Source organism: Stenella coeruleoalba (assembly GCF_951394435.1).
Source record: "Stenella coeruleoalba genome assembly, chromosome: 16".
Taxonomy (NCBI): Eukaryota; Metazoa; Chordata; class Mammalia; order Artiodactyla; family Delphinidae; genus Stenella; species Stenella coeruleoalba.
The window spans coordinates 32,408,111-32,433,727 of NC_137162.1; the positions used below are offsets into that span (position 1 = coordinate 32,408,111).

The 25,617-nt window shown below is 41.1% G+C and overlaps 1 protein-coding gene across 1 annotated transcript in view; it reads right to left on the bottom strand.

The window, feature by feature from the left end:
• The window catches only part of TBC1D12 (TBC1 domain family member 12), a 95,544-nt gene extending 73,284 nt beyond the window's left edge, over positions 1 to 22,260 (bottom strand). The window contains exon 1 of the mRNA XM_079899650.1: positions 21,190 to 22,260. Coding sequence (XP_079755776.1) covers positions 21,190 to 22,130 — 941 coding nt within the window. The 5' untranslated portion in view covers positions 22,131 to 22,260. The remainder of the gene's footprint in view (positions 1 to 21,189) is intronic.
• Positions 22,261 to 25,617: the final 3,357 nt, after the last annotated feature.

A 25,617-nucleotide genomic window follows, 5' to 3' on the forward strand; every position in this document is an offset into this window, starting at 1 on the left:
TGAAACTGTGATTAAAAATCTTCCAACGGGGCTTCCCTGGTGGCGCAGTGGTTGAGAGTCCGCCTGCCGATGCAGGGGACACGGGTTCGTGCCCTGGTCTGGGAAGATCCCACATGCCGCGGAGCGGCTGGGCCCGTGAGCCATGGCCGCTGAGCCTGCGCGTCCGGAGCCTGTGCTCCGCAACGGGAGAGGCCACAGCAGTGAGAGGCCTGCGTACCGCAAAAAAAAAAAAAAAATCTTCCAACAAACAAAAGCCCAGGACCAGATGGCTTCACAGGCGAATTCTATCAAACATTTAGAGAAGAGCTAATACCTATCCTTCTCAAACTTCCAAAATATAGCAGAGGGAGGACCATTCCCAAACTCATTTTATGAGGCCATCATCACCCTGATACCAAAACCAGACAAGGATGTCACAAAGAAAGAAAACTACAGGCCAATATCGCTGATGAACATAGATGCAAAAATCCTCAACAAAATACTAGCAAACAGAATACAACAACACATTAAAAGGATCATACACCATGATCAAGTGGGGTTTATTCCAGGAATGCAAGGATTCTTCAATATACACAAATCAAACAATGTGATACACCATATTAACAAACTGAAGGAGAAAAACCATATGGTCATCTCAATAGATGCAGAGAAAGCTTTCGACAAAATTCAACACCCATTTATGATAAAAATGTTCCAGAAAGTAGGCACAGAAGGAACTTTCCTCAACATAATAAAGGCCATATATGACAAATCCACAGCCAACATCATCCTCAATGGTGAAAAACTGAAACCATTTCCACTAAGATCAGGAACAAGACAAGGTTGCCCACTCTCACCACTCTTATTCAACATAGTTTTGGAAGTTTTAGCCACAGCAATCAGAGAAGAAAGGAAAATAAAAGGAATCCAAATCGGAAAAGAAGAAGTAAAGCTGTCACTGTTTGCAGATGACATGATACTTTACATAGAGAATCCTAAAGATGCTACCAGAAAACTACTAGAGCTAATCAATGAATTTGGTAAAGTAGCAGGATACAAAATTAATGCACAGAAATCTCTGGCATTCCTATACACTAATGATGAAAAATATGAAAGTGAAATAAAGAAAACACTCCCATTTACCACTGCAACAAAAAGAATAAAATATCTAGGAATAAACCTACCTAAGGAGACAAAAGACCTGTATGCAGAAAATTATAAGACACTGATGAAAGAAATTAAAGATGATACAAAGAGATGGAGAGATATACCATGTTCTTGGATTGGAAGAATCAACATAGTGAAAATGACTATACTACCCAAAGCAATCTACAGATTCAATGCAATCCCTATCAAACTACCACTGGCATTTTTCACAGAATTAGAACAAAAAATTTCACAATTTGTATAGAAACACCAAAGACCCCGAATAGCCAAAGCAATCTCGAGAATGAAACACGGAGCTGGAGGTATCAGGCTCCCTGACTTCAGACTATACTACAAAGCTACAGTAATCAAGACAGTATGGTACTGGCACAAAAACAGAAATATAGATCAATGGAACAGGATAGAAAGCCCAGAGATAAACCCATGCACATATGGTCACCTTATCTTTGATAAAGGAGGCAGGAATGTACAGTGTTGAAAGGACAGCCTCTTCAATAAGTGGTGCTGGGAAAACTGGACAGGTACATGTAAAAGTATGAGATTGGATCACTCTCTAACACCATACACAAAAATAAGCTCAAAATGGATTAAAGGCCTAAATGTAAGGCCAGAAACTATCAAATTCTTAGAGGAAAACATAGGCAGAACACTCTATGACATAAATCACAGCAAGATCCTTTTGACCCACCTCCTAGAGAAATGGAAATAAAAATAAACAAATGGGACCTAATGAAACTGCAAAGCTTTTGCACAGGAAGGAAAAAGAAACCATAAACAAGACCAAAAGACAGCCCTCAGAATGGAAGAAAATACTTGCAAATGAAGCAACTGACAAAGGATTAATCTCCAAAATTTACAAGCAGCTCATGCAGCTCAATAACAAAAAAACAAACAACCCAATCCAAAAATGGGCAGAAGATCTAAATAGACATTTCTCCAAAGAAGATATACAGACTGCCAACAAACACATGAAAGAATGCTCAACATCATTAATCATTAGGGAAATGCAAATCAAAACTACAATGAGATATCATCTCACAGTCAGAATGGCCATCATCCAAAAACTCTAGAAACAATAAATGCTGGAGAGGGTGTGGAGAAAAGGGAACACTCTTGCACTGCTGGTGGGAATGTGAATTGGTACAGCCACTATGGAGAACAGTATGGAGGTTCCTTAAAAAACTACAAATAGAACTACCATATGACACAGCAATCCCACTACTGGGCATATACCCTGAGAAAACCATAATTCAAAAAGAGTCATGTATCAAAATGTTCATTGCAGCTCTATTTACAATAGCCAAGAGATGGAAACAACCTAAGTGTCCATCATCGGATGAATGGATAAAGAAGATGTGGCACATATATACAATGGAATATTAGCCATAAAAAGAAACGAAATTGAGCTATTTGTAATGAGGTGGATGGACCTAGAGTCTGTCATACAGAGTGAAGTAAGTCAGAAAAAGAAAGACAAATACTGTATGCTAACAGATATATATGGAATTTAAAAAAAAAAATGTCATGAAGAACCTAGGGGTAAGACAGGAATAAAGACACAGACCTACTAGAAAATGGACTTGAGGATATGGGGACGGGGAAGGGTAAGCTGTGACAAAGTGAGAGAGTGGCATGGACATACATACACTACCAAACATAAAATAGATAAGTAGTGGGAAGCAGCCGCATAGCACAGGGAGATCAGCTCGGTGCTTTGTGACCACCTAGAGGGGTGGGATAGGGAGGGTGGGAGGGAGGGAGACACAAGAAGGAAGAGATATATGGGAACATATGTATGTGTATAACTGATTCACTTTGTTATAAAGTAGAAACTAACACACCATTGTAAAGCAATTATACTCCAATAAAGATGTTAAAAAAATTACAAAAAAAGTCAATCAATGAACACACCACTGTAAAACAATTATACTCCAATAAAGATGTTTAAAAAAAAAGTCAATCAATGTAATTCACCACCTTAACAGTCTAAAGAAGAAACAACACATGATCCTATCAACTTATGCATTTAATAATACCCTAAATCCATTCTTGATTAAAATAAATAAACAGAAAACTAGGAATAGAAGTTCTCTGGCCTAGTTAAGGGCATCTACAAAAATAACCTACAGCCAACATCATACTTAAATGTGAAAGACCAAATGTGTTGAAGATTGGAAACAAGGTAAGAATGTCTGCTCTCATCACTCCCCTCAAAATCATAATGAAAATCCTAGCCAGTACAGTAAGGGAAGAAAAGTAAGTGTTTCAGATTGGAAAGGGAAAAATTAAAATTTTGCTATTTGCAGATAACACTATTGTCTACATAATCAATCCCATGGAATCCACAGAAAAGCTCCCAGAGCTAGAACTAAGTTTACCAGGGTTACAGGGTATAAGGAAAACAAAAATCAGTCGTATTTCTATATAGTACTAGCAGTGAATAATTAGAAACTGAAATTTAAAAAAATGTATTATTTACAATAGCTCCAAAAAATATTAAATATTTAGATATGAATCTAAGAAAACATGAACAGGATGTGTATGCTGAAAGCTACAAAACTCTGATAAAGGAAATTAAAAAAGACCAAAATTATAAACAGAGAAATATACTGTGTTCCAGGTATGGAAGATTCAACACAGTAAAGATGTTAATTCTCCCCAAGTTAATTAACAAAGATTATCTGTAAATATAGATAAGCTGATTCTAAAATTGATGTAGCAAGGCAAAGGAAGTAGAATAGCCAAAACGATTTTGAAAATTTATCTAGTTGTCATTTTCTGCATTAGAATGTGAGCTCTATGATGTTGCCACTGCATTAGACTGTGAGCTCTGTGTTCACCATTGTATCCTAGTGCTGTGCTTGCACACATTAATGAAAGTCTGCTAATTTGGGGGCTACAGAGAAAAAAAGAACTGCTGTCCTCAAATTAGATGTCTTATCCCTTTATGGCTGCTATAACAACAACAGCAACAACAAAACATAGATTTGGTGGTTTATAAACAAAAGAAACTTCTTTCTCACAGTTATAGAGGCTTGGGAAGTTTAAGATCAAGGCACTGGCAGATTCAGTGTCTGCTGAGAGGTGGCTTCCTGGTTCACAGACTGTAGTTTTTTCACTGTGTCCTCACATGGCAGAAGGCACAAGAGAGCTCTCTGGGCCTCTTTTATAAGGGCACTAATCCCATTCATGAGGTCTCCACACTCATGACCTAAGCACCTGCCAAAGCCTCCACCTCCAAATAGTATCACACTGGGGATCAGGTTTCAACATATGAATTTTAGGGGGGACACAAACATTCAGTCTATAACACTAGTCTAATGGAAGAGTGCAGTCTGGGGAGCTATTATTTCTATGAACCTTTCTCCCCATAAGCCATTTCTTCTATAAATCATTCTCTCCTTATACTTTTCACTTTCTACCTTAAATAGTGATCTGAATGCTACTTTTAAACTATAAGTGCATTGAGAAGAGGATTTGTATAACTTTCACAGTACCCCGCATATAAGGTATTTAAACACTCAGTAAATTTTTAATTTTTAAACTAACACAATAAAAATTGGCTGTCTTTATTTTGGCATACAGTCCTACAAGTTTTACCACATGTCTAGATTTGTGTAACTACCACCACAATCGAGTTAATGAACACTTGGATCACCCCGAAAAAACTCCATCATGTTACCTCTTTGTCGTTACCCCTCCCTCCACTGGTAACATCTGTAAAGCACTGAAATGAGCCTGAAGATGGACTTACAAGCCAGATTCAGTGCCAGAGGAATAAATACTGCTTCCGTCATCTCATGCTCCCTGCTAGTATCAACATCGTAAGCATTTATGTTTGCAATGTGATCATCACTGGCTTTACCAGAAAGGCTTTATTCTAGCTCCTTCTTTTCCTGCTATACAGTCTGTGCTCAAATATGCTTGTTGAATGAACAAGGGAGGATTCAGACAAAGAGAAAATTAGAGGAGGAGAATGACATATATCTCATTCTGGCTAGAATAAACTTCAAAGCACAAGCAGAAAAGAATAGAGCATTTCATTTCTTGCCCCCAAATCCTTAAACCTCTCTAATATCTATGGAAAAGTTTTAATTTTTTATCCTAGCATTAAAGACTCTTTACAATTTGGACCCAAATTATTTTCCCAACATTATTTCCTACTACCCTTTTTACAACTAGGAGAAATACATGTGGCTTTAGCATACCTGCAACCCACTCCCCACTTCGACAGTGCCTTTGCCCCAATCCTGACTGAAGCAGTAGCCCAAAGTGGCCATATTTGCATCTCATGGTCTTGACCCTCAGTCAGTACTGATTAAATTGGACTGCTGATAAAACATGGACAAATTCGTATGTAGGCTGAGACAATCAGATTCCCAGGATTTTTAAACAGAAGACTTAGAGATCAAGTCAAATGACGGTAAATGCTTGAACTGATAAATCATGTACAGTTGGGACAGCTGTATAGGGCTTTTGCAGGTAGAAACCATGCACTAAACAGCTAAGAGGCAGAATAGAGATGAGAAAAACCAAGCATCCCCCGAAAGGCAGAGAAACCATTATTCCAGGTACTCTGTAGCCCGGGTATACTTTATTTTCTATCTTCAGAATGTGCACAAGATGCCTACTACATGCCTACAATAAACCCTTCTTCACTTAAGGTAGCTTAAGTTGGCTTCTGTTCCTTAAAACTAATTAACTCTAACGTATTAGCCAAACTGTACTCTTTTTCACACATTCCCTACTTTCTTGCCTCTATGCTCTGGATAGACACATATATATCTTACCTTTTACAGTAAAAACTAAGTTGGTAACACATACTTAGAACTGTAATATACCAAATTTAAAACATTTCTAATATGGGGATATATGGGGATATACATATAGCTGACTCACTTTGTTATACAGCAGCAACTAACACAACAATGTAAAGCAATTATACCCCAATAAAGATGTTAAAAAAAACCCAAAACATTTCTACTTTTGTGCATCAAATGACACTATTAAGAAAGTATAAAGACAAGCCATAGAATAGGAGAAAATACATAATTTGTTTCATTAATTAGAAAAGCAAAAGAAAATATTTTACTTCACAAGTGGAAAAAGTATACTTCAAAACTGTCAATGGCATTAAGGCAATACTTACAAAGTTCAACATTTCTTTTACATTATAACATTGTCGGTTACAGATGCTGTATTATGGATTTTACCACAACCTATATAAGTCAGTCCTTTAAATATGGACTGTTTTGCAAACACCCTGTTAAAAAGAGTTGTAGGCTTCACCAAAATTGATACAGCTGTGCCTACTCAAAGATGACCAAATTCAAGGGTGACAGACCGCCAAGTCACTGACTTTATATAATCCTTCAGAAGAGTACCAGAGGTGAAATCATTTATGCTTGTTTACACTAACCTCAACTATTTACACATTATGTGTGTCTAAATAATTTGCCTGGGCATGAATCTATTACATCTAGAATATTAGAGTACTTACTATAGTTAACATACAAGTGAACTTGCTTAGTTGGCTTCCTAATGTATTTCAGCTATGACTCTCCTCCAACGTTCAATTCTTCAGTCCTATCTTACGTTGGCCCAACTGATTTCTCTCCTACAGAAACATCCCTCAGAGAAAGGTACCAAAAATACTTTGAGAAATGATACTATTACTCCCAGAGTGATCACTCCAAAGGTTCCAATCATTTGACTATGTAAGTTCTCGCACTTTTTAAAAAGTTTTTAATCCAATAAATCTTTGTGTTCCTATATATGGCTCCATATATATGGTTTATATATATGGCTCTATGTCTCTTTGCAAAGATAAAAGAGCAAAAAAGACGTTTCATATCTGCAGAGAGTTTGCATCTTAGTAGAAAAGACACATACATACAAGTAATTATGAAAGTCTCAATACTTTGTCTTTACCTCACTCAATCCTCAAAAATGGGTGATGGGTATACTTCCTCCACCCACTTTTATGAAGCAATGTATAGAACTTGTGCATTGGACATACAGATTTGATTTTACCACTTTATTCTCTCAGGGTTTTCCCTGAAATCGTTTCCCTTCTGCTCCACAACAACTACAAACTACTAGGTATAAAATAAATAAGATACAAGTATGTAGTGTACAGTACAGGGAATATAGCCAATATTAATAACTTTATTTATTTTTTATAAATTTATTTATTTATCTATCTATTTTTGGCTGCGTTGGGTCCTGGTTGCTGCGTGTGGGCTTTCTTTAGTTGTGGCGAGAGGGGGCTGCTCTTCCTTGCGGTGTGCGGGCTTCTCACTGCGGTGGCTTCTCTTGTTGCGAAGCACGGGCTCTAGGCGCACGGGCTTCAGTAGTTGTCGCACACGGGCTCAGTAGTTGTGGCTCGCGGGCTCTAGAGCTCAGGCTCAGTAGTTGTGGTGCATGGGCTTAGTTACTCCGTGGCATGTGGGATCTTCCCGGACCAGGGCTCGAACCCGTGTCTCCTGCATTGGCAGGTGGATTCTTAACCACTGCACCACCAGCGAAGCCCTATAGTAACTTTAAATGGAGTACAATCTATGTTGTACACCTGAAATTAGTATAATACTGTAAATCAACTATACTTGAATTTAGGGGGGGAAAAACTGACCTAAGAACTATTCTAGCTCTTTTCTCCCCTCATCAAATTCCTTACAAAACATGGTAGACATAATTTTTCACATCACTCTCCATTTTCGTATCATCCCACTTCCCTCAGAAACAAAAATCAGATTCAAAGTTTACCTTCATTAAAGCTTCACAAAAAAGCTACTGGTATAAGCATATGTCACTGAATCTGTTAGCTACCCCTTCTGACAGGGACTGAATTTAATGTAGTTTACATGAATAATCTGGATATCACACTTTAATAAAGAGCCTGACAAGTACAGGTAAACTACCACAAATGTATCCAAGCCCCAGTTTCTCAAGTCCCAAAACATCTGCTACACTGCTACAAGAGTCACTGTTCTAAAATGCAATCCTAAGCATGTTGCCCTTGTTTTAAAAACCCATCAAAGGTCCTATGGACTGCCAACTCTCACAGAATCTATTCAAAATGCTTAGTTCTGTCACATAAACTCCCTCATAATTTAGACCCAACCTTTGTGCCTCGGTTTTTGACACTCTACCTCACCTGCCCTAAGGTGAGGTCATACTAATAAGTCTCTACAGTTCCAAAAGTGCTGTGCTATTTCATGTATAATTCTGCCTATGCTGTCGTATACCTGTACTGGCTTCACTCTCATTCCGATCCAAACCCTCCTCATTGGTATTAAAAAAACAACAACAAAAAACCAAGCATTCATGTCTCATCTACTGTGCAGAGTTCCCTAACATCTCATCCCAAAGTTAATCACTCCTTCTTCAGTGCTGCTAATGTACCTTTGCATTTTCTTTTATAACACTAATCAGGTAATATGGTAAGTACTGATTTATATGACTCTCCCATCTTAAGTTTGTTAATCAAATATTTTTAATCTAATTTCCTTAATGTCTCATATATATATATATATACACACACACACATATATATATGTATTAAAAAATGGGGCTCAATAGCATCTGTTGAAAGAATAAATGGTAAGAAAATCGTAAACTAACTCATAAGAATTGTATATGCTTAGCTGGGAGGATCCAAAAACAAAAAAAAAGATTCAGTAGCAATCTTATGAATTGTAATTATGTAAAAGAACTGACTTGTTCTTTGTGGCTTTAAAGGGCAAATTAGGACCAGGAACATTACAAAGAGATACACTGTGCTTTGACATAAAGAACCTTCTAACAATTAATACCCTCAATAGGCTGCATTGAGGAAACTGAGCTCCTTGTTAGTGAAAAAATTGAAGCAGAGGCTAAACCACATCTATTAGGTGCCTAAACTCTCTAACAATAAAGAGGCAGACACTTAGCGCTAGGGTTGTTGTTGTTGTTTTTGTTTTGTTGACATTTTGCTCCTCTGACCACCTAGAAGTACTTCCTGAATTGAAGGTATACATGATAGAACCTATCTTCAGCAGCATAGTTGAAATACCTCTCCTGACCAAGGTAACTGTCTTTTTTTCCACTGGGTGTTATGACGTTTCCATCAAATGGACAACTAAATCAAAAGATTTTGGTGGCCTCATACAAGAGCAAAACAATCTTACCTCCTCATTACAATGTATAGCTAGTTATTATTTTAATCAAGAACATTTTATAGTGGTTACCTTCTAAAATTTTTTCTTCATGCAGTATAATTCTCAGTTATTTTGTTAGTATAACCAATTTTGAAAGTTAATCCCTGTCCTAGTACTGTATTCTCGACAGCATTAATGTGCTTCTGGAAGTATATCACAAAGATGGACATCACCCTCTAGTTATATGTGCAGTTATTGTGCTGGTTACCCTATACAATAATTGTCTATCAAAAGCTTTATTTTTTAAAAAATTATTTATTTATTTATTTATTGCGGTATGCGGGCCTCTCACTGTTGTGGCCTCTCCCATTGCGGAGCACAGACTCCGGACGCGCAGGCTCCGCGGCATGTGGGATCTTCCCGGACCGGGGCACGAACCCGTGTCCCCTGCCTCGGCAGGAGGACTCTCAACCACTGCACCACCAGGGAAGCCCCAAAAGCTTTATTTTATTAGTCTTTAGATAACAAATTTTGGTGCTCAACACCCAATTAAGAATCACAACAAACCTTTTGTTTTCCAAACAACACCCAACCCCCATTGGTACTAATTTTAGGTAGTACCAATGAAGTTAAAAAGTCAATTCAGCAGGGGTGGGGTGAGGAGTGTCAAGGACCATGTAAGCAAAAAAGCAACTTAAATTTTATCACTTTTCAAAAACACAGAAACTACTTATTCAATTGAGACCTTTTACCGATTTAAAACTTTAATAACTTACTTCAAAACTTAAATTTCTACACAGTATATCTTCCTGATAATGAACAATTTTCTTCTCATGGGTGAGAGATTTAAATTGTTTACTAGATTTACCATGGTGCTTGTAGGAGAAGTTTGCCTTTTAGCACTTGAACTCAAGTAAGAATACATTCTGTAAAATTGTATATTGCATTTATCTTACACTTTGATACATGCACTTTTTAATACATGAATCTATCATACTAACAACCTAAACTTTTAAAGTCTAAATTAAACCTGATACACACAACCTGTCATTAAAAAATATTTCTGCTGCAGGATATAACCTGTTAAGAAGCCATGAGGGGATGGGAATATTAGGGAAGTTAAGAAGAAGAGGCACAGCAGCTATCTTTAAGAAGTTGCCAGAAACATCCACAAAGGCATTGAAGTAAGCAGAATAGAAAAATAAATATGTAAATAATCTGTGCCAATACTCTGAAGCCCACAGGCCAAAGTACAGAGCTAACTTCCAGCTAACATTTATTCTCTCCAGCAATTTTTCTCTATACAAACCTCTTCAAACTCATTCTCTAACAGTCTCTCTCTAACAGAACCTCCACACCCTCCCAATTTTATCTTCTTTCTTACCACCTTAACTGGAATAGTATAGAAACAAAGTATTTATCTTTAGTTTTATTTTATATTCCCTGTCCTGCTTTTAGAAAGCAGGTAATATGAGCATTTTATGTTTTTCTAATAATGACAACAAAAACCAATAAACTGTTATAGTCTTTGAATAACTTTTCCCTGGGACAGCACAGAAAAGTATTTCCCGTCCTTGACTAGAAAATGACTACAAACAGTCTAGATGAAAACCAGATTTGGAAATTCTAAATAATGCCCAGTGTATGACGGGTAGTTGTATATTACAGTATTGGGGAAAATATGAGAACACAGCACAGAATTTGATTTCAAAACTATCATGTTCAGTTCCAAACTTAAAATGTTTTAATCTGTGAGGTTAGAGACGGGCAGAAGGAAATATTTTTTTAACCAAGAAATGTATCCCAAAGTAAAATTCATATTAAAAAGAAACTAAAAAGCAAAATTCAAAGGTAAATTAAACGCATTACCAAGTTTACTCTCAAACTAGCTCTAAGTAGGAACGTAACTTATAGCTTGGTTTCCTAGGTAAACTTCTCTTAATTGCAGGAAAGAGCCTGCTGAAAACCCAGACAGTCACATGGTTTTTCATCTTTCTTGTTTTGGCCACAGAAATAAGAAGTGCAAGAAAGGCTGAAGCAGCAAATTCTGGAGGGGAATAAGCCATGTACAACGTGCAGGAGTTTTTCTTAAAGGCATGGAGAAGAATTACAACTACCCAGCAGGAAGACAGGAAATTAATACCCTTTTTGATAAACTATAAATAAGGAGAAGTAAAGTTATGACTCCATGTTGAAGAGACCTGAGTAAGGTTTTGTGAGTTAAAGTTTTTCACAGAACATATAAGCATGGCTATCTAAACTACATAAAATGAAAGCAAAAGACCTTTCCCACTAATAAAGAGGAAAATAAGATTTAATTAGGTAGAGACAGTTTCTTAACCTAGTGAAAGTTAGCAAAATACTTGTATATTTGTTTTTTTTAAATTATTAATTAATTTTTTGGCTGTGTTGGGTCTTCGTTTCTGTGCAAGGGCTTTCTCTAGTTGCGGCAAGCGGGGGCCACTCTTCATCGCGTTGCGCGGGCCTTTCACTGTCACGGCCTCTCTTGTTGCAGGGCACAGGCTCCAGACGCGCAGGCTCAGTAGTTGTGGCTCACGGGCCTAGTTGCTCTGCGGCGTGTGGGATCCTCCCAGACCAGGACTCGAACCCATGTCCCCTGCACTGGCAGGCAGATTCTCAACCACTGCGCCACCAAGGAAGCCCCTACATTTGTTTTTATACCTGTTCTCTACTATATCTCTACTTATACTCATCAATTACATAGTACCTAAACATGACCCAATTTTAAATCAATACAGCAATCTAAACTATAAATGTTATGTTGTACCTTCTTTCAGTTATTACCTGAGGAGACCTGCCTATCGATAATTTCAGCTGACACTTGAACAACGCAGGGACTATGGGGACCTACCTTCCACACAGACAAAAATCCCAGTATAATTTTACAGTCTGCCCTCCTTACCTGTGGTTCTGCATCCAGGGATTCAATTAACAGAAGACAGTGTAAGACTGTAGTATTTACTATTGAAAAAAATCCACATATAAGTGGACCCACGCAGTTCAAACCCCTGTTTTTCCAGGGTCAAATGTATTTCATTAATTCTAGTGTGGGAACCACCTGCATCAGAATCACTTGAGAATCTCTGTTAAATACCTGGATTCGTACCAGGCCCCACCCAAGACCTACTAAATCAAAAAGGGGGCTCAAGGAATGTGCATTCTTAACTCCCCACAGCCCCACACCACAGGTGATTTTAAGCACTAACGTTTAATGATTACCGTCCTAGGGTCTAAGCAACTAGCAACCACCACACCCTGGGGACAACGTTTAGTGTAGCTAACAGGGTTCCTAGGAATAAATAAGCCACCTCAGAAAGGATTGGCTTTCCCTTTCTGAATAATACATTCATTGATGGGTAACAGCTGTATCACCTCAAAATCTCCAAATGTCTTCACTTTTCCTCAAAGCTTTCCTACCACAAAATACTAAGTATGAAATGTATGAGTAAGCCAAATTAAACATTTCATGAATTTAAACTTACAAAGTTGTTTCTGCCTGTCGTAAAAGTTCCTTAAAACAATAAAAGATGCAAACATTTTAATCTTTCTCAACATTCCCTCCTTTCAGTTTCTTCTCAGATCTGCTTTTTAGGCAAAGCTTCACTACTTCTGGAAATTTTATATCACTACACCAGAGTCCATTTTGACACCCATCCAATCCCAATACAAATTATTTAAAAATCTGCTACAGCAACTGTGCAATGTTTCTTCTGGGAGTACAGAAAAAATTCATTCCAGTCTCTCCCTTTCTTTCAACCAGTTGATTTCAGTGATGAAGTTGGGGAAGGGACTGTGGAGGTCTTCTGTGGTATGAATAACATTTGAATCCTCACTATATACCAAATAATAAATACAAGGCGCTTAGTATATTATCTCATTTAACCCTCATGACAATCCCATGAGATAGGTATCACTATTACCCCCATTTTATGGATGAGTTGCCTAAGGTCCAGAGAGGTCAAGTAACTTGTCCATAATTACACAGCTAGTAAGCTTATTCAAAGCCAGGCAGTCCAACTCCACAACCAGCATCTTCTTTTTTTTTTTGCGGTACGCGGGCCTCTCACAGTTGTGGCCTCTCCCGTTGCGGAGCACAGGCTCCGGACGCGCAGGCTCAGCGGCCGTGGCTCATGGGCCCAGCCGCTCCGCAGCATGTGGTATCCTCCTGGACCAGGGCACGAACCCGCGTCCCCTGCATCAGCAGGCGGACTCTCAACCACTGTGCCACCAGGGAAGCCCACACAACCCGCATCTTTAACCACTACATTATATCCTACAGTTTGAAGATGCCACCTGCCAAAAGCAAGTCCCCTGAGTCCAACTAAGTAGGGGTTGTGGATTCTGGAGAATCCAATTTTTTTTTAATGTGCTTTTAGGTGATTCTGAAGTACAACAAAGGCTAGGAACAGTTCTCCCAAGTGGAACACCGGCAAACTTTGAGAAATAACTCATGGTCTGGAAGTTAAAAGTCTCAAATTCCAGTTCATTGATTAACTAGAATTTACTTATTACCCTATTCCTACTCCAAAGAAATTTTAAAGAAAAAAAAATCTAGAATTTTCTAAAGAAAAAAAATGAGAGCTGCTGGTCTGTCCTCTCTGCATATGGGAAACTAAACAAAGATCACTGATGTTTAGCATGATTACTCTGAGGCAGAGTTAGACCGTTACCAAAGAAAATGTTCAAGGTAGAATTTAGAGTTGAAGGGGATATTTCTATCTCTGGCAACCTTCTCATTTTACAGATGAAAAAACAAGCTGTTTTTTTAAGCATCCTCTTTAACTTGGTTCACATTTGTAGTATTTAGCCAACAAATATTTGAGGTCTACAACAATGAGTACAAGAGAACTGTGCAATATCACAGCGTATTGGAGCTGAAAGGGACTCTGAATCTCCTAATTTCACAGATGGGTAAACTGAAGTCTAGAAATTTAATGATTTGCCCAAGATCACACAATTATTTAATGGTAGAAGAAAAGACACTACCTAGGACAAAAGCCAAGTTTCTTATTTCTCAAGACAATAGTATTTTCACTACACCAAAAGCTATGTTTTTGTTCATAAACTTTTTTTTTTTTTTTTTGCTGTACGCGGGCCTCTCACTGTTGTGGCCTCTCCCGTTGCGGAGCACAGGTTCCGGACGCGCAGGCTCAGCGGTCATGGCTCACGGGCCCAGCCGCTCTGCGGCATGTGGGATCCTCCCAGACCGGGGCACGAACCCGTGTCCCCTGCATCGGCAGGCGAACTCCCAACCACTGCGCCACCAGGGAAGTCCCATAAACTTCTTATAATTCACAGAAATCAATGTTTTAGCTCCAAACCCTAGCAATCATATCTATGTCTAGTTACTGATTTTTTTTAATTCATTAACTATCTGACTCTGGGCAAATGAGTATAAAATAAAAAAATAAACCTCACCCGTTAGGTCACAGGAATATTTCAAGAATCTAAAAAAAACCTTATAGGGTTTCCCTGGTGGCGCAGTGGTTGAGAGTCCGCCTGCCGATGCTAGGGGACACGGGTTTGTGCCCCGATCCGGGAAGATCCCACATGCCGCGGAGAGGCTGGGCCCGTGAGCCATGGCCGCTGAGCCTGCGCATCCGGAGCCTGTGCTCCGCAACGGGAGAGGCCACAACAGTGAGAGGCCCGCGTACAGCAAAAAAAAAAAAAAAAAAAAAAAAAACAACAAAAAAACTTATAACAAATAGGTACTGGTTGTTAAATCTAGTAAATGTTGCTCCAAATAGTCTGAACTAAAAAGCTTTAAAAACCATTGCTCTAGATCACCTGAAGAACTCATTACCATGTCTAACTCATTTCCAATACTAAATTAATACCACCTTACTAGGTGATGGCTAGCAAATAAAAGTTGTGACAAATGTACCACAGTTATGTGATGCTGCCAACATAGGAAACTGGGTGAGGGGTATGCCAGAACTCTCTGTAGTACTGTTGCAACTTTTCCATAAATATAAAACTATTCTTAAACAAAAAATATTTTAAAAAATGAAAAGTAAATCTCTATGCCCATTTTGAACAGTTCAGAAAATTTCTACCAAACAAGTTAACTCCAAGTTAACATTCAAACAATAGCCTGCTTTGCTTATTGGGGCTTAGTGTTAAAATGTTAATTTAGTTTAGCACTTCAAAATAATATGTTTGGGGACTTCCCTGGTGGCGCAGTGGTTAAGAATCCGCCTGCCAATGCATGGGACACGGGTTCGAGCCCTGGTCTGGGAAGATCTCAAAGCAGCAAAGCAGCTAAGCCCGTGCGCCACAACTACTGAGCCTGCGCGCCTAGAGCCCGTGCTCCGCAACAAGAAGCCACCGCAATGAGAAGCCCGCACACCGCAACGAAGAGTAGCCCCCACTCGCCACAACTAGAGAAAGCCTGCACGCAGCAATGAAGACCCAAAACAGTCAAAAATAAATAAATAAATTAAAAACGAAAACAAAAAGCAAAATAATATGTTTGGGCGATTAAAACTACCTTAGTCCCCCAAAATTGGAGTTTCCTAGTACTTTCTAGCTAATTTATATTCAGATGATCACATCTCTAACCATGAAGTCCTTGAACCAATGCTGGATTTCCAATTGTTTAGTATAGATATCTAGGGTTTTGCGGTTGGTTGGTTTCTTTAAGAAAATACTGGATCTGAGAGGGGAAAAAGGGTCAGAAACAGGGGAAAGATACAAAAGACTCTTCAGCCATTAGCTTCTCAATCTAATAATATTATAATGGGTAGCTTCACAACACTAAAGGACCCTTATTTTTATTCTAGAGCAAATGATTACACATTCTTTCCAGCTTTTCTAAAATTTTAAACACTGTAATTATATTAATATACAGATATTAATATATAAGTAATGTCCAAGAGAGTTTCATTAGTGAGACAAATACTTTAGCCTTTATTTTTACAATCTCTTGTAGTAACAAAAATTTAATGTTTACAGCAAGATATTTCTTCATTCTCCTTATAATCATACCACACCTGTTTTAAAGAACTGCTTGTTTTGGGGAGCTATAAAAATCTCTTAAAACTTATCAGAAGTTTGATATTTTGCCTTTTCTTTATTGAGATGTTAAAGAAGGGAGTTTTTGAGAAACTGGTCTTAAAACTGTAGTTAAACAAATAAAGGAGCCCTATCTGACGGAGGTCAATGATGGCTCAGTCAGGTGAATAATGATTTCATCAACTAGTGTTCACCAACTAAATTCTGAGTAGGAGAGAAAATTTCATAGCTTCTGAGAAGCTTAAATTAAGAAAAATTATAACTGTTAGAAAGTTTTTATTCTCAATATCATAACAAAAAGTATATTCTCAACAATTTTCATATTGGGGAGATTGGGACTGCCTACATATGAAAAGAAATCACTAAATGAGCCTTTCTAGTCTTCCCTGTTCAGCTACTCATAAGAAAAAGAGCTCCGTGAAAATAATTTTGTGCAACAATGTTTAGGAAGTTTCAGAGTCGATAATTACCGGGAAAGCTACATGAATCTCTATGTCCCAGAATCTATAAAATCAATCTATAAAGGTCTATATAGATTCCACAATCTATAAAGTCTATCTTTTCAGATAAAAGAAAAAAAACCTTCAGTATTTTTTCCCCTACCTTAGCTATGCCCTTTTAAGTCACTGAATTCTTATGATTCATCTTGAAAATTTTGTAAAAAACTATCAACACTACCAGGAGACACAGATAGATACTTGCGTGTTTCTAAACAACAGTAACTGCCAGTGCAATCCAAACAAGCCTCAAAAGTATTAAACAGCCTTTAAAAAATTTTTATTTTATATTAGAATATAGTTGATTAACAATGTTGTGTTAGTTTCAGGTACAGCAAAGTGATTTAGTTATACACATACATGTAGCTACCCTTTTTCAAATTCTTTTCCCATTTAGGTTACTACAGAATATTGAGCAGATTTCCCTATGCTATACAGTAGGTCCTTCGTTATCTATTTTAAATATAGCAGTGTGTACTTATCAATCCCAAACTCCCAATCTATTTATTTAAAAGGTTTTTAAAAATACACCTATTAAGAGTGTATCGACTTAAAGAATAAACCACTCTAGTCTGAAAACAATTAAGACATGAATTTGCTTAAAGGACACATAAAAATGGTTTAAAGCTACTTCACTTTCAAAACAGAGTAATAAACAGATCCTTGAGAAACGAAGGCTAGCCTGAAAACACAAGAGATTTGCTTTTAAGCTTTCATCTTCTTCTCACTGCTAAGTTGGTGATAGTGGCAGTAGTGGTACTCACCTAGCATTTCAAAACTTTTATAGACAGGAAAGGGCTAAGGATCTAAAGGAATGTTACTTCTAGGCCTCCCGTAATCAAGTCACCATAAACACAGAGAGATGCCCGTGTGAAGCTAGGGCAAGCCCCCAACAGGGACTGAAATAGAACTCACCTCATCTAGAAGGGAGGGCAAGCAGGAGATGATGAGAGCTGTCCCATCCTGGACCAAATGCCTTTTTCTCCTACATGATTTCTACCCTACTCAATGAAGCCCCTGTCAATGATGTGTCTTGATTGAACATATTTTTGTAGTAATAGATATGCTGCTATAAAATGGTCCCCTCTCTTTACTTGTAAAAGGTTAAAACAAACATGAAACTATTCTTTCAAACTATTTCTGTTATAAATTTTTTGCCCAGTTAAGAGAAAGAGAGGAAGTGGAAAGGAGAAGGGAATGATGGAGATAATCAGGCGGGAAGGAAAAGAGTCACAGGTAAACAGAAGTTATAATCAAATTCCTGGACTGAAAATCAGAAATCCTGGTTCCCAATCCCAGCTCTGCTATTAGCTAACTAAACTCCTCTCTTTAGACAGTGAGATTCCTCACCAAAAAATGAAGTGAGGGAAGGGGCTGCACCAAGAACAGGAATACATCCTAGAACAAGATATCCCCAAAGGAAGGCCTCATCTGGGTTTCAGAATTGAGAATCACAACTGTGCACAGGAAGAAAAACCACTCTTAGGTTGTAGGGATAAGGGAAATTTCTGATTATTCTCTTCGGGGATGGACGATTTGTTCAAAATTACACTACCTAGAGAGGAGTAAAAACAGAGAGTCTGTGCAAGTTGTCACTTCAACACAATCTGAATGGGATTCTTCATACTAGCGCTAGGTACTGTAGATTCAGAAATAAACATCACAGTCTCTGCCTTTAAGGTGTTCAGAATCCAGTTAAGGCTTTGACTAAATGCTAAGAGAAAAATTATGCCTCTGTCTGATTCTGCTCTTTCCCAAGAATGTTAAATGAAGCAAGCAATGATGCTTAGAATCTTTTTTTTTTTTTTTTTTTTTTTTTGCGGTACACGGGCCTCTCACCAATGTGGCCTCTCCCGTCGCGGAGCACAGGCTCCGGATGTGCAGGCTCAGCAGCCATGGCTCACAGGTCCCACCGCTCCGCGGCATATGGGATCTTCCCGGACCGGGGCACGAACCCGCATCCCCTTCATCAGCAGGCGGACTCTCAACCACTGCGCCACCAGGGAAGCCCCATGCTTAGAATCTTGACATTCAGATCTCAAAAATGAAGCTTACAGAAATTAACTTCAGGGGACCTAAATTTACTGATTTCCTACCCAGTGCTCTGCTACACGTGAAAAGTATATCATATGAATGTCAACTACCATGCTAATTAAAGTCCTATTAGTCTACAGGTTAAAGAAATGTTCTAAATTATATAAAAATTCCTGCCTACTGTCAATAATATGAAAGCCTCTTATAACAGATTTGCCTTGTTATTATTTGAATATTGCAATACATATATAATGTATCTGTCTTCAAACTTAATCCCCACTAGCCTGCACTCCACCTCCAAGTCAGGGACCAAGCAAGTACTCTGGGTATACTGGTTGAATTAGTGCTCTCCACAGCCCCTTTCAGGTGTAAAACTGCCTGACAGGGCTTCCCTGGTGGCACAGTGGCTAAGAACCCGCCTGCCATTGCAGGGGACAAGGGTTCGAGCCCTGGTCTGGGAAGATCCCACATGCCGCGGAGCAACTAAGTCCGTGCGCCACAACTACTTAGCCTGCGCTCTACAGCCCGTGAGCCACAACTACTGAAGCCTGTGCGCCTAGAGCCCGTGCTCCACAGCCAGAGAAGCCACCGCAATGAGAAGCCCATGCACCTCAACAAAGAGCAGTCCCTGCTCACGGCAACTAGAGAAAGCCCCCGCACAGTAACAAAGACCCAACGCAGCCAAAAATAAATAAATAAATAAATTAATTAAAAAGCACTTAAGGTGTGTTAAGTTTTTTTACTTGTAACCTTGTGGAACTTTTGGGTGCTTATTGGTCATGTTTTTATGTCAGCTGTCAGGCAGTTTTATTTATTTATTTATTATTTTTGGCTGCGTTTGGTCTTCATTATGGTGTGCGGGCTTCTCATTGTGGTGGCTTCTCTTGTTGCAGAACACGGGCTCTAGGCATGCGGGCTTCAGTAGTTGTGGCACACAGGCTCAGTAGTTGTGGCTGGCGGGCTCTAGAGCGCAGACTTGGTAGTTGTGGCGCATCGGCTTCATTGCTCCGCGTCATGTGGGATTCTCCCCTGGCCAGGGCTCGAACCTGTGTCCCCCACATTGGCAGGCAGATTCCTAACCACTGCACCACCAGGAAAGCCCCCTTAAGTGCATTTAAAATATTGCCACTACAAGCTTTAAGTATATCTTTGCAATTGTAGACACAAATACAGATCTCACTACTATATATGTTGTCCTACGAGTAACACATAATTAGGATTTCCCAATCTTGACTTAAACAACTTCATAATTTATTCGTAAATTTATACAAGCAGGAAAAATAAGTTAATAACGTAGAAAAAGGAGTAAGAAATATTAATCAGAAAACTGTGCCTGTGTGTCTACAAATATGCACACTAACTGTATAATCCTCTAAAACTTGAGTCGCATTCCTTATTTCGTTTACTTCTGGTTTTGTCAAGATCCCTAAAAAGGGAACAAAAACACAAGAGAAAGGAGAAAGAACTTTGAAAGGGAGAGTTTTACAAGTTGGGAATACTTTCCTGTTTTCCTAGAGACTTAAAAAAAAATAAGCGTGTCAAAATGTGACCCAAAAGAAATTGCTTTTTCATTAATGTACATTAAAATGAGTATTTTCTAACGACATATTTATCCCTATCAAAGTCCCACTCTGAACCCTGTAGTGTCCAGCACCGTAATTTAATTTCAAGAATAGCAGGTCAAATCACATATACAACACCATAAAAAATTAAAAAGAAGATGCTTTAAAAAGGTAGAGGCCAATCTGATAAAAGGAAAGAGGGATTTTCTACATAAAGCGCCATAGTAATTTGGCTTAAAGGCCAGGATCAAATTCTAAACACCAAACTGACGGCATTTTAATACAGGCCACTGAAACAAGCTGTTAAAGGCTATGAAACACAACCACCTCTACTTTCAAGAATTCCCAAACTACTTGAATGGGTTTAGACTCCACGCAAATAGCTCTCCAAAATGACTTCCCTTTCTCTTTCACAACCGCACCCGTACACACGCACCGCACCGCCCCGCCACCCGCCCCTAATTCTTTGTAGTACATGGAGACGAGGAAGGTGGTCTGCTTTTCCGGAAGACGGAAAACTGTAGGTAAGACACTAGCACGCCGGCCTGAAAACACAGAAACCAGGTGTGAATGGCAGGTAGACCGTCCAGCGGACAAGGGAACAGAAAGCCTGGCTCCCCGCGCTCACAACTTCTCCGATACACAACGCAGACCTAGTTCCTCTTCCCCCAGTGAAAAATCAAAGCTCAATCCGGACGCCAGAGAGAGCCTCCACGCCGCTCTTCGCCAGCTCCCGGCCCGAGCCCTCCCCGAACCCCGGCGCAGTCTGCGCTGTACCTGGCGAAGAAGTCGGCGAAGCCGCCGCTCCGTCGAGCCCGGGCCGAGGTCCCCGCGGGGCCCTGCTCCGCGGCAGGCGAGGGCACCGGCGGCGCCGACGGCGGCAGGTGGTCGCGGGCGCTCTGGTGGCGGCTCACCTCGAATGTGTTCCGAGAGTTCAAGTGAACGTCGGAGAAAACGAGGCGCGACTCGGCGCCGGCGCCTCCGCTAGTCCTCTCGGCCGAGGTGACCGGCGACGCGCCCTCCTCGGGACCCCCGGGGCCGGCTCCCGGCTGCTCCAAGTCCTCGCTGCCACTGCCGCTGCTGGCCGGACTGCCCCCCGAGCCGCTGCCCGCATCCTCGGGCCTTTTGGCGTCCGCCGCCGCCAGGCAGCAGCTCCGCAGCGGGTCCTCGAGCGGCGCGGCCCAGTCGGACGGGCTGCCCGCGCCGTCCGCGCCCTCGTCGCCAGGCCCCTCCGGGCGGAGGCGGCGGTGGCGCGGCTCCCGGCCGCCGGCGTGGGCCAGGTCGCGATAGTCTGGGCCCGGCAGAAAGCCCGAGTCCCCGTTGGTCATGCCTCCGTGCCGCGCCGCGCGGACATCCGCCGCTTCCGCGCCGCGGTGCTTGGAGCCCGCGTCCGGCGGGCAGGCGTCCGAGTGCGGGGCTGCGGAGCGCGGCAGAACGCGGGGCTGGCCGGCGGGGAGCGGACAGTAGCACAGTCCGGGCTCCAGCTGCCCCCCGGTCTCCGCGAGATAACGCCTAAGGAGCTGCTGAGGCGGCGGCGTCTCCTCCTCCTCTTCTTCCTCCTCCTGCTCCTCCGGAGTCTCCACAGCGCCGGCGCCTCCGCCAAAGCCGTCCGTGGCCCGAATCATCTTCCCGTCCAGGCCTGCGGGCTCGGGCGCCGGCACAGGGAGCAACTTGGGGTTTCTTCCCGAGCAGGTTCCGGCATCCTCCGGACCCACCATCTGGGGCCGGGTGAGCGCCACCCGAGGAGGCACGAGCTCGGTCCGGAAAGAGCCCTGAGTGCTGGGGCAGCAGCGGCTGCCGCCGCACCGTTCCCAGACCCGCCCCTCCCTCCCGGGAATTCGGGCTGTTGCGGGAGGGCGGGCACCCGCCTGGGCTAGCGCACGCGCAAAAGCCAGACCGGTCAAGCCCCGACCTGGAGATTCCACGAACCATAGAGACGGTAGCTAGAGAGACCCGCTCCGTGACACTCCAACTGCCAATCTGGGATCCGGCGTCTGGATGACGGAGGCTGGTTGGCCCACGCGGAACGTGACTGTCCTTACAGAAGCACGGGTATGGCTCGCTTAGCAAAAATGCACTTGACGTACTTAATTTATGGGAGTAGAATACAGTATGTTAGATGTTAAGTCCTTCCAGCTCTAATTGGTCGCTAGTCGACTTTACACTTTTATATCCACCGATCCATTGCCACAATTTAGGGTTTCTTCGCCTCAGGTCAAAACTCTTCCTTCTCCACTTCATCTTCCCCAATACTACCAAAGTTATCTTTTTTATCTAAGACCACGTTTCATCACATCACCCTCTCTTAAAGATTTCCATTATCACTTAAGGAGAAAGAGGAAGTAGACTCAGGCAGAGAGGGCTATTGAAATAATTCCAGCACCCCATGAAAATGGATTAAAATGGGGTGATAAGCAATGAATGGAAATGAAGTGTAGAAATCACCAGATGTGATAATTGATCAGATATAAGGAGTGACTGAAGAGGGAGGAACCAGCCAAATTACTACAAAACTCTTGAGACTGAAACTGATGTGGTTTGAAGAAATAGGGACTTGGATTGTTAATAACTTGATTAATAGGAGAAATATATTTGGTAAAGTAAGAATATCCAGCATATAGAGTTCTAAATCTTGGGTTAGGGCTTCGGTTTAGAGACGCAGATTGAAGAGTCATCTGCATAATGCAACTAGGTGAGTCATGAGTAACATCATCTAGGAAGAAAGACTAAAGATGGAGGTGGGACAGAGACTCAAAGGTGTCGCTATATCAGGATGGACAAATAAGCTGTATTGCGAGGGATTAAAGAGGCACTAGTTGTGGATAAAATGAACTGGCAAATATAGACAGCTCATTCTAGAAGTATGTCAATGAAAGGACAGTAGTAGGAGAATGGAGAATTAGAGGAAGCAGCATTGTCAAGCCTTTAAAATATATATACGCACACACAAGAGTGAATGTAACCTATATATGGGTACTAAAATGTGTAAATAAAATGGTCATCCATGTACCTAGCACCCAGTTTAAGAAACGTCAAGTGTCTTTTATAATGAGCATTTTTCAAGGCCCTAAGTAAAAACTAAGTGGCTAGGGCACAGTTAGCAATACATTTAGTATCAAGATCTTTCAGAAGAAATGACCTCCAAGACACAGGTGGAAAAGCTAATATAGGAAAAGAGAAAATATTTGCAATTCATATACATAAGGGTCTACTATCCAGAATATATAAAGAACTCAACTACAAGAAGACAAACAACCCAATTTAAAAATGAGTAAAGGGGCTTCCCCGGTGGTGCAGTGGTTAAGAATCCACCTGCCAAAGCAGGAGACACGGGATCCAGCCCTGGTCCGGGAAGATCCCACATGCCGCGGAGCAACTAAGCCCATGCGCCACAACTACTGAGCCTGTGCTCTAGAGCCCACAAGCCACAACTACTGAGCCCACGTGCCACACCTATTGAAGCCCGCGAGCCTAGACCCCGTGCTCTGCAACAAGAGAAGCCACCGCAATGAGAAGCCCGTGCACCGTAACGAAGAGTAGCCCCCGCTCACCGCAACTAGAGAAAAGCCCGCGCGCAGCAACGGAGACCCAACGCAGCCAAAAATAAATAAATAAATAAACAAATACGAGTAAAGGACTTGACCAGACATTTCTCTGAAGAAGATATGCTAATAGCTGTTAATAAGCATATGAAATGATGCTCAACATAAATAATCACCAGGGAAATGCAAATCAAAACCTCAGTGAGATAGCACTCACACCCACTAGAAGGACTATAATCAAAAAAGTCGAAAATAACAGGTGTTGTAGAGGATGTGGAGAAAGTGGAACCCTCACACATTGCTGGTAGAAATGTAAAATGGTATAGCTGCTGTGAAAATGTTTGGTTTTTCCTCAGTAACATAGAATTACCATATGACCCAGCAATTCTACTCCTAGGTATATACCCAAAAGAATTGAAAACAGATGTTCAAACAAAAACTTGTACATGAATGTTCACAGCTGCACTATTCATAAAAAACAAATGATGGAAGCAACCGAAATGTCCATCAATAGAGGAGTGGATAAACAGAATGTGATATATACACACAACAGACTATTAGCCATAAAAAGGAATTAAGTACCAATACATGATACAAAGTGGATGAATCTCAAAAACATTATGCTAAGTAAAAGGAGCCTGACACAAAAGGTCACATATTATATAATTCCATTTATATGAACTGTCCAGAATAGGTAAATCCATAGAGAAAGAAAGCAGATGGGAGATTGTCAATGGCTGGGGAAACGGGAAAAATAGGACAGGAATGCCTCATGGATATGGGGTTTTCTTTTGTGTGATGAACATGTTTTAGAACAAGATACAGGTGGTGGTTGCATGACACTGTGAATGTACTAAATGCCATTGAATTGCACTTTTTTTTTTTTTTTTAGTTTAGTTTTGGCTGCGTTGGGTCTTCATTGCTGCGCATGGGCGTTCTCTAGTTGCTGCGAGCGGGGGCTACTCTTCGATGCGGTTCGCGGGCTTCTCATTGAGATGGCTTCTCTTGTTGCAGAGCACAGGCTCTAGGCGCGTGGGCTTCAGTAGTTGCAGCACGCAGGCTCAGAAGTTGTGGCCCGTGGGCTCTAGAGTGCAGGCTCAGTAGTTGTGGCGCACGAGTTTAGTTGCTCTGCGGCATGTGGGATCTTCCCGGACCAGGGCTCGAACCCATGTCCCCTGCATTGGCAGGCGGATTCTTAACCACTGTGCCACCAGGGAAGTCCCAAATTGCACGGGTTTTTGTTTTGTTGTTTATTTAAGACCCATTTATTCTCTAGTTCTGCCCACACGGAGACACCCTCCTTGAAAAGGCGTTAAATCCTTCCCTTCACTGCAACACCTTGTGCTGAAAACACGTGTTCCAAGGTTTCAACTACGAGATCCACATTCTTAAAGCACTGATTCTTAAACCTCATCTAGATTTCTCCCCTTGGATGGGGGGAGATGACCCAAACACAGCGAAGAACAGCTCAGGACTGTGGGCTCTGCTCGCCCAGAAGACTTTGCAGCTCCCCTGACCACTCGGCTGGAGCCAGGATTAAGGCCCTGAGACGAGGGGCACCTGCTGGGCTGCTGCCACCACCACCGGCCCCCAACTCCTGTCCTCTTCACTAGGCTGGCTGTTACCTCTAGTTTCCCTGGAGTTTGGGGATTCCAGATGGTCT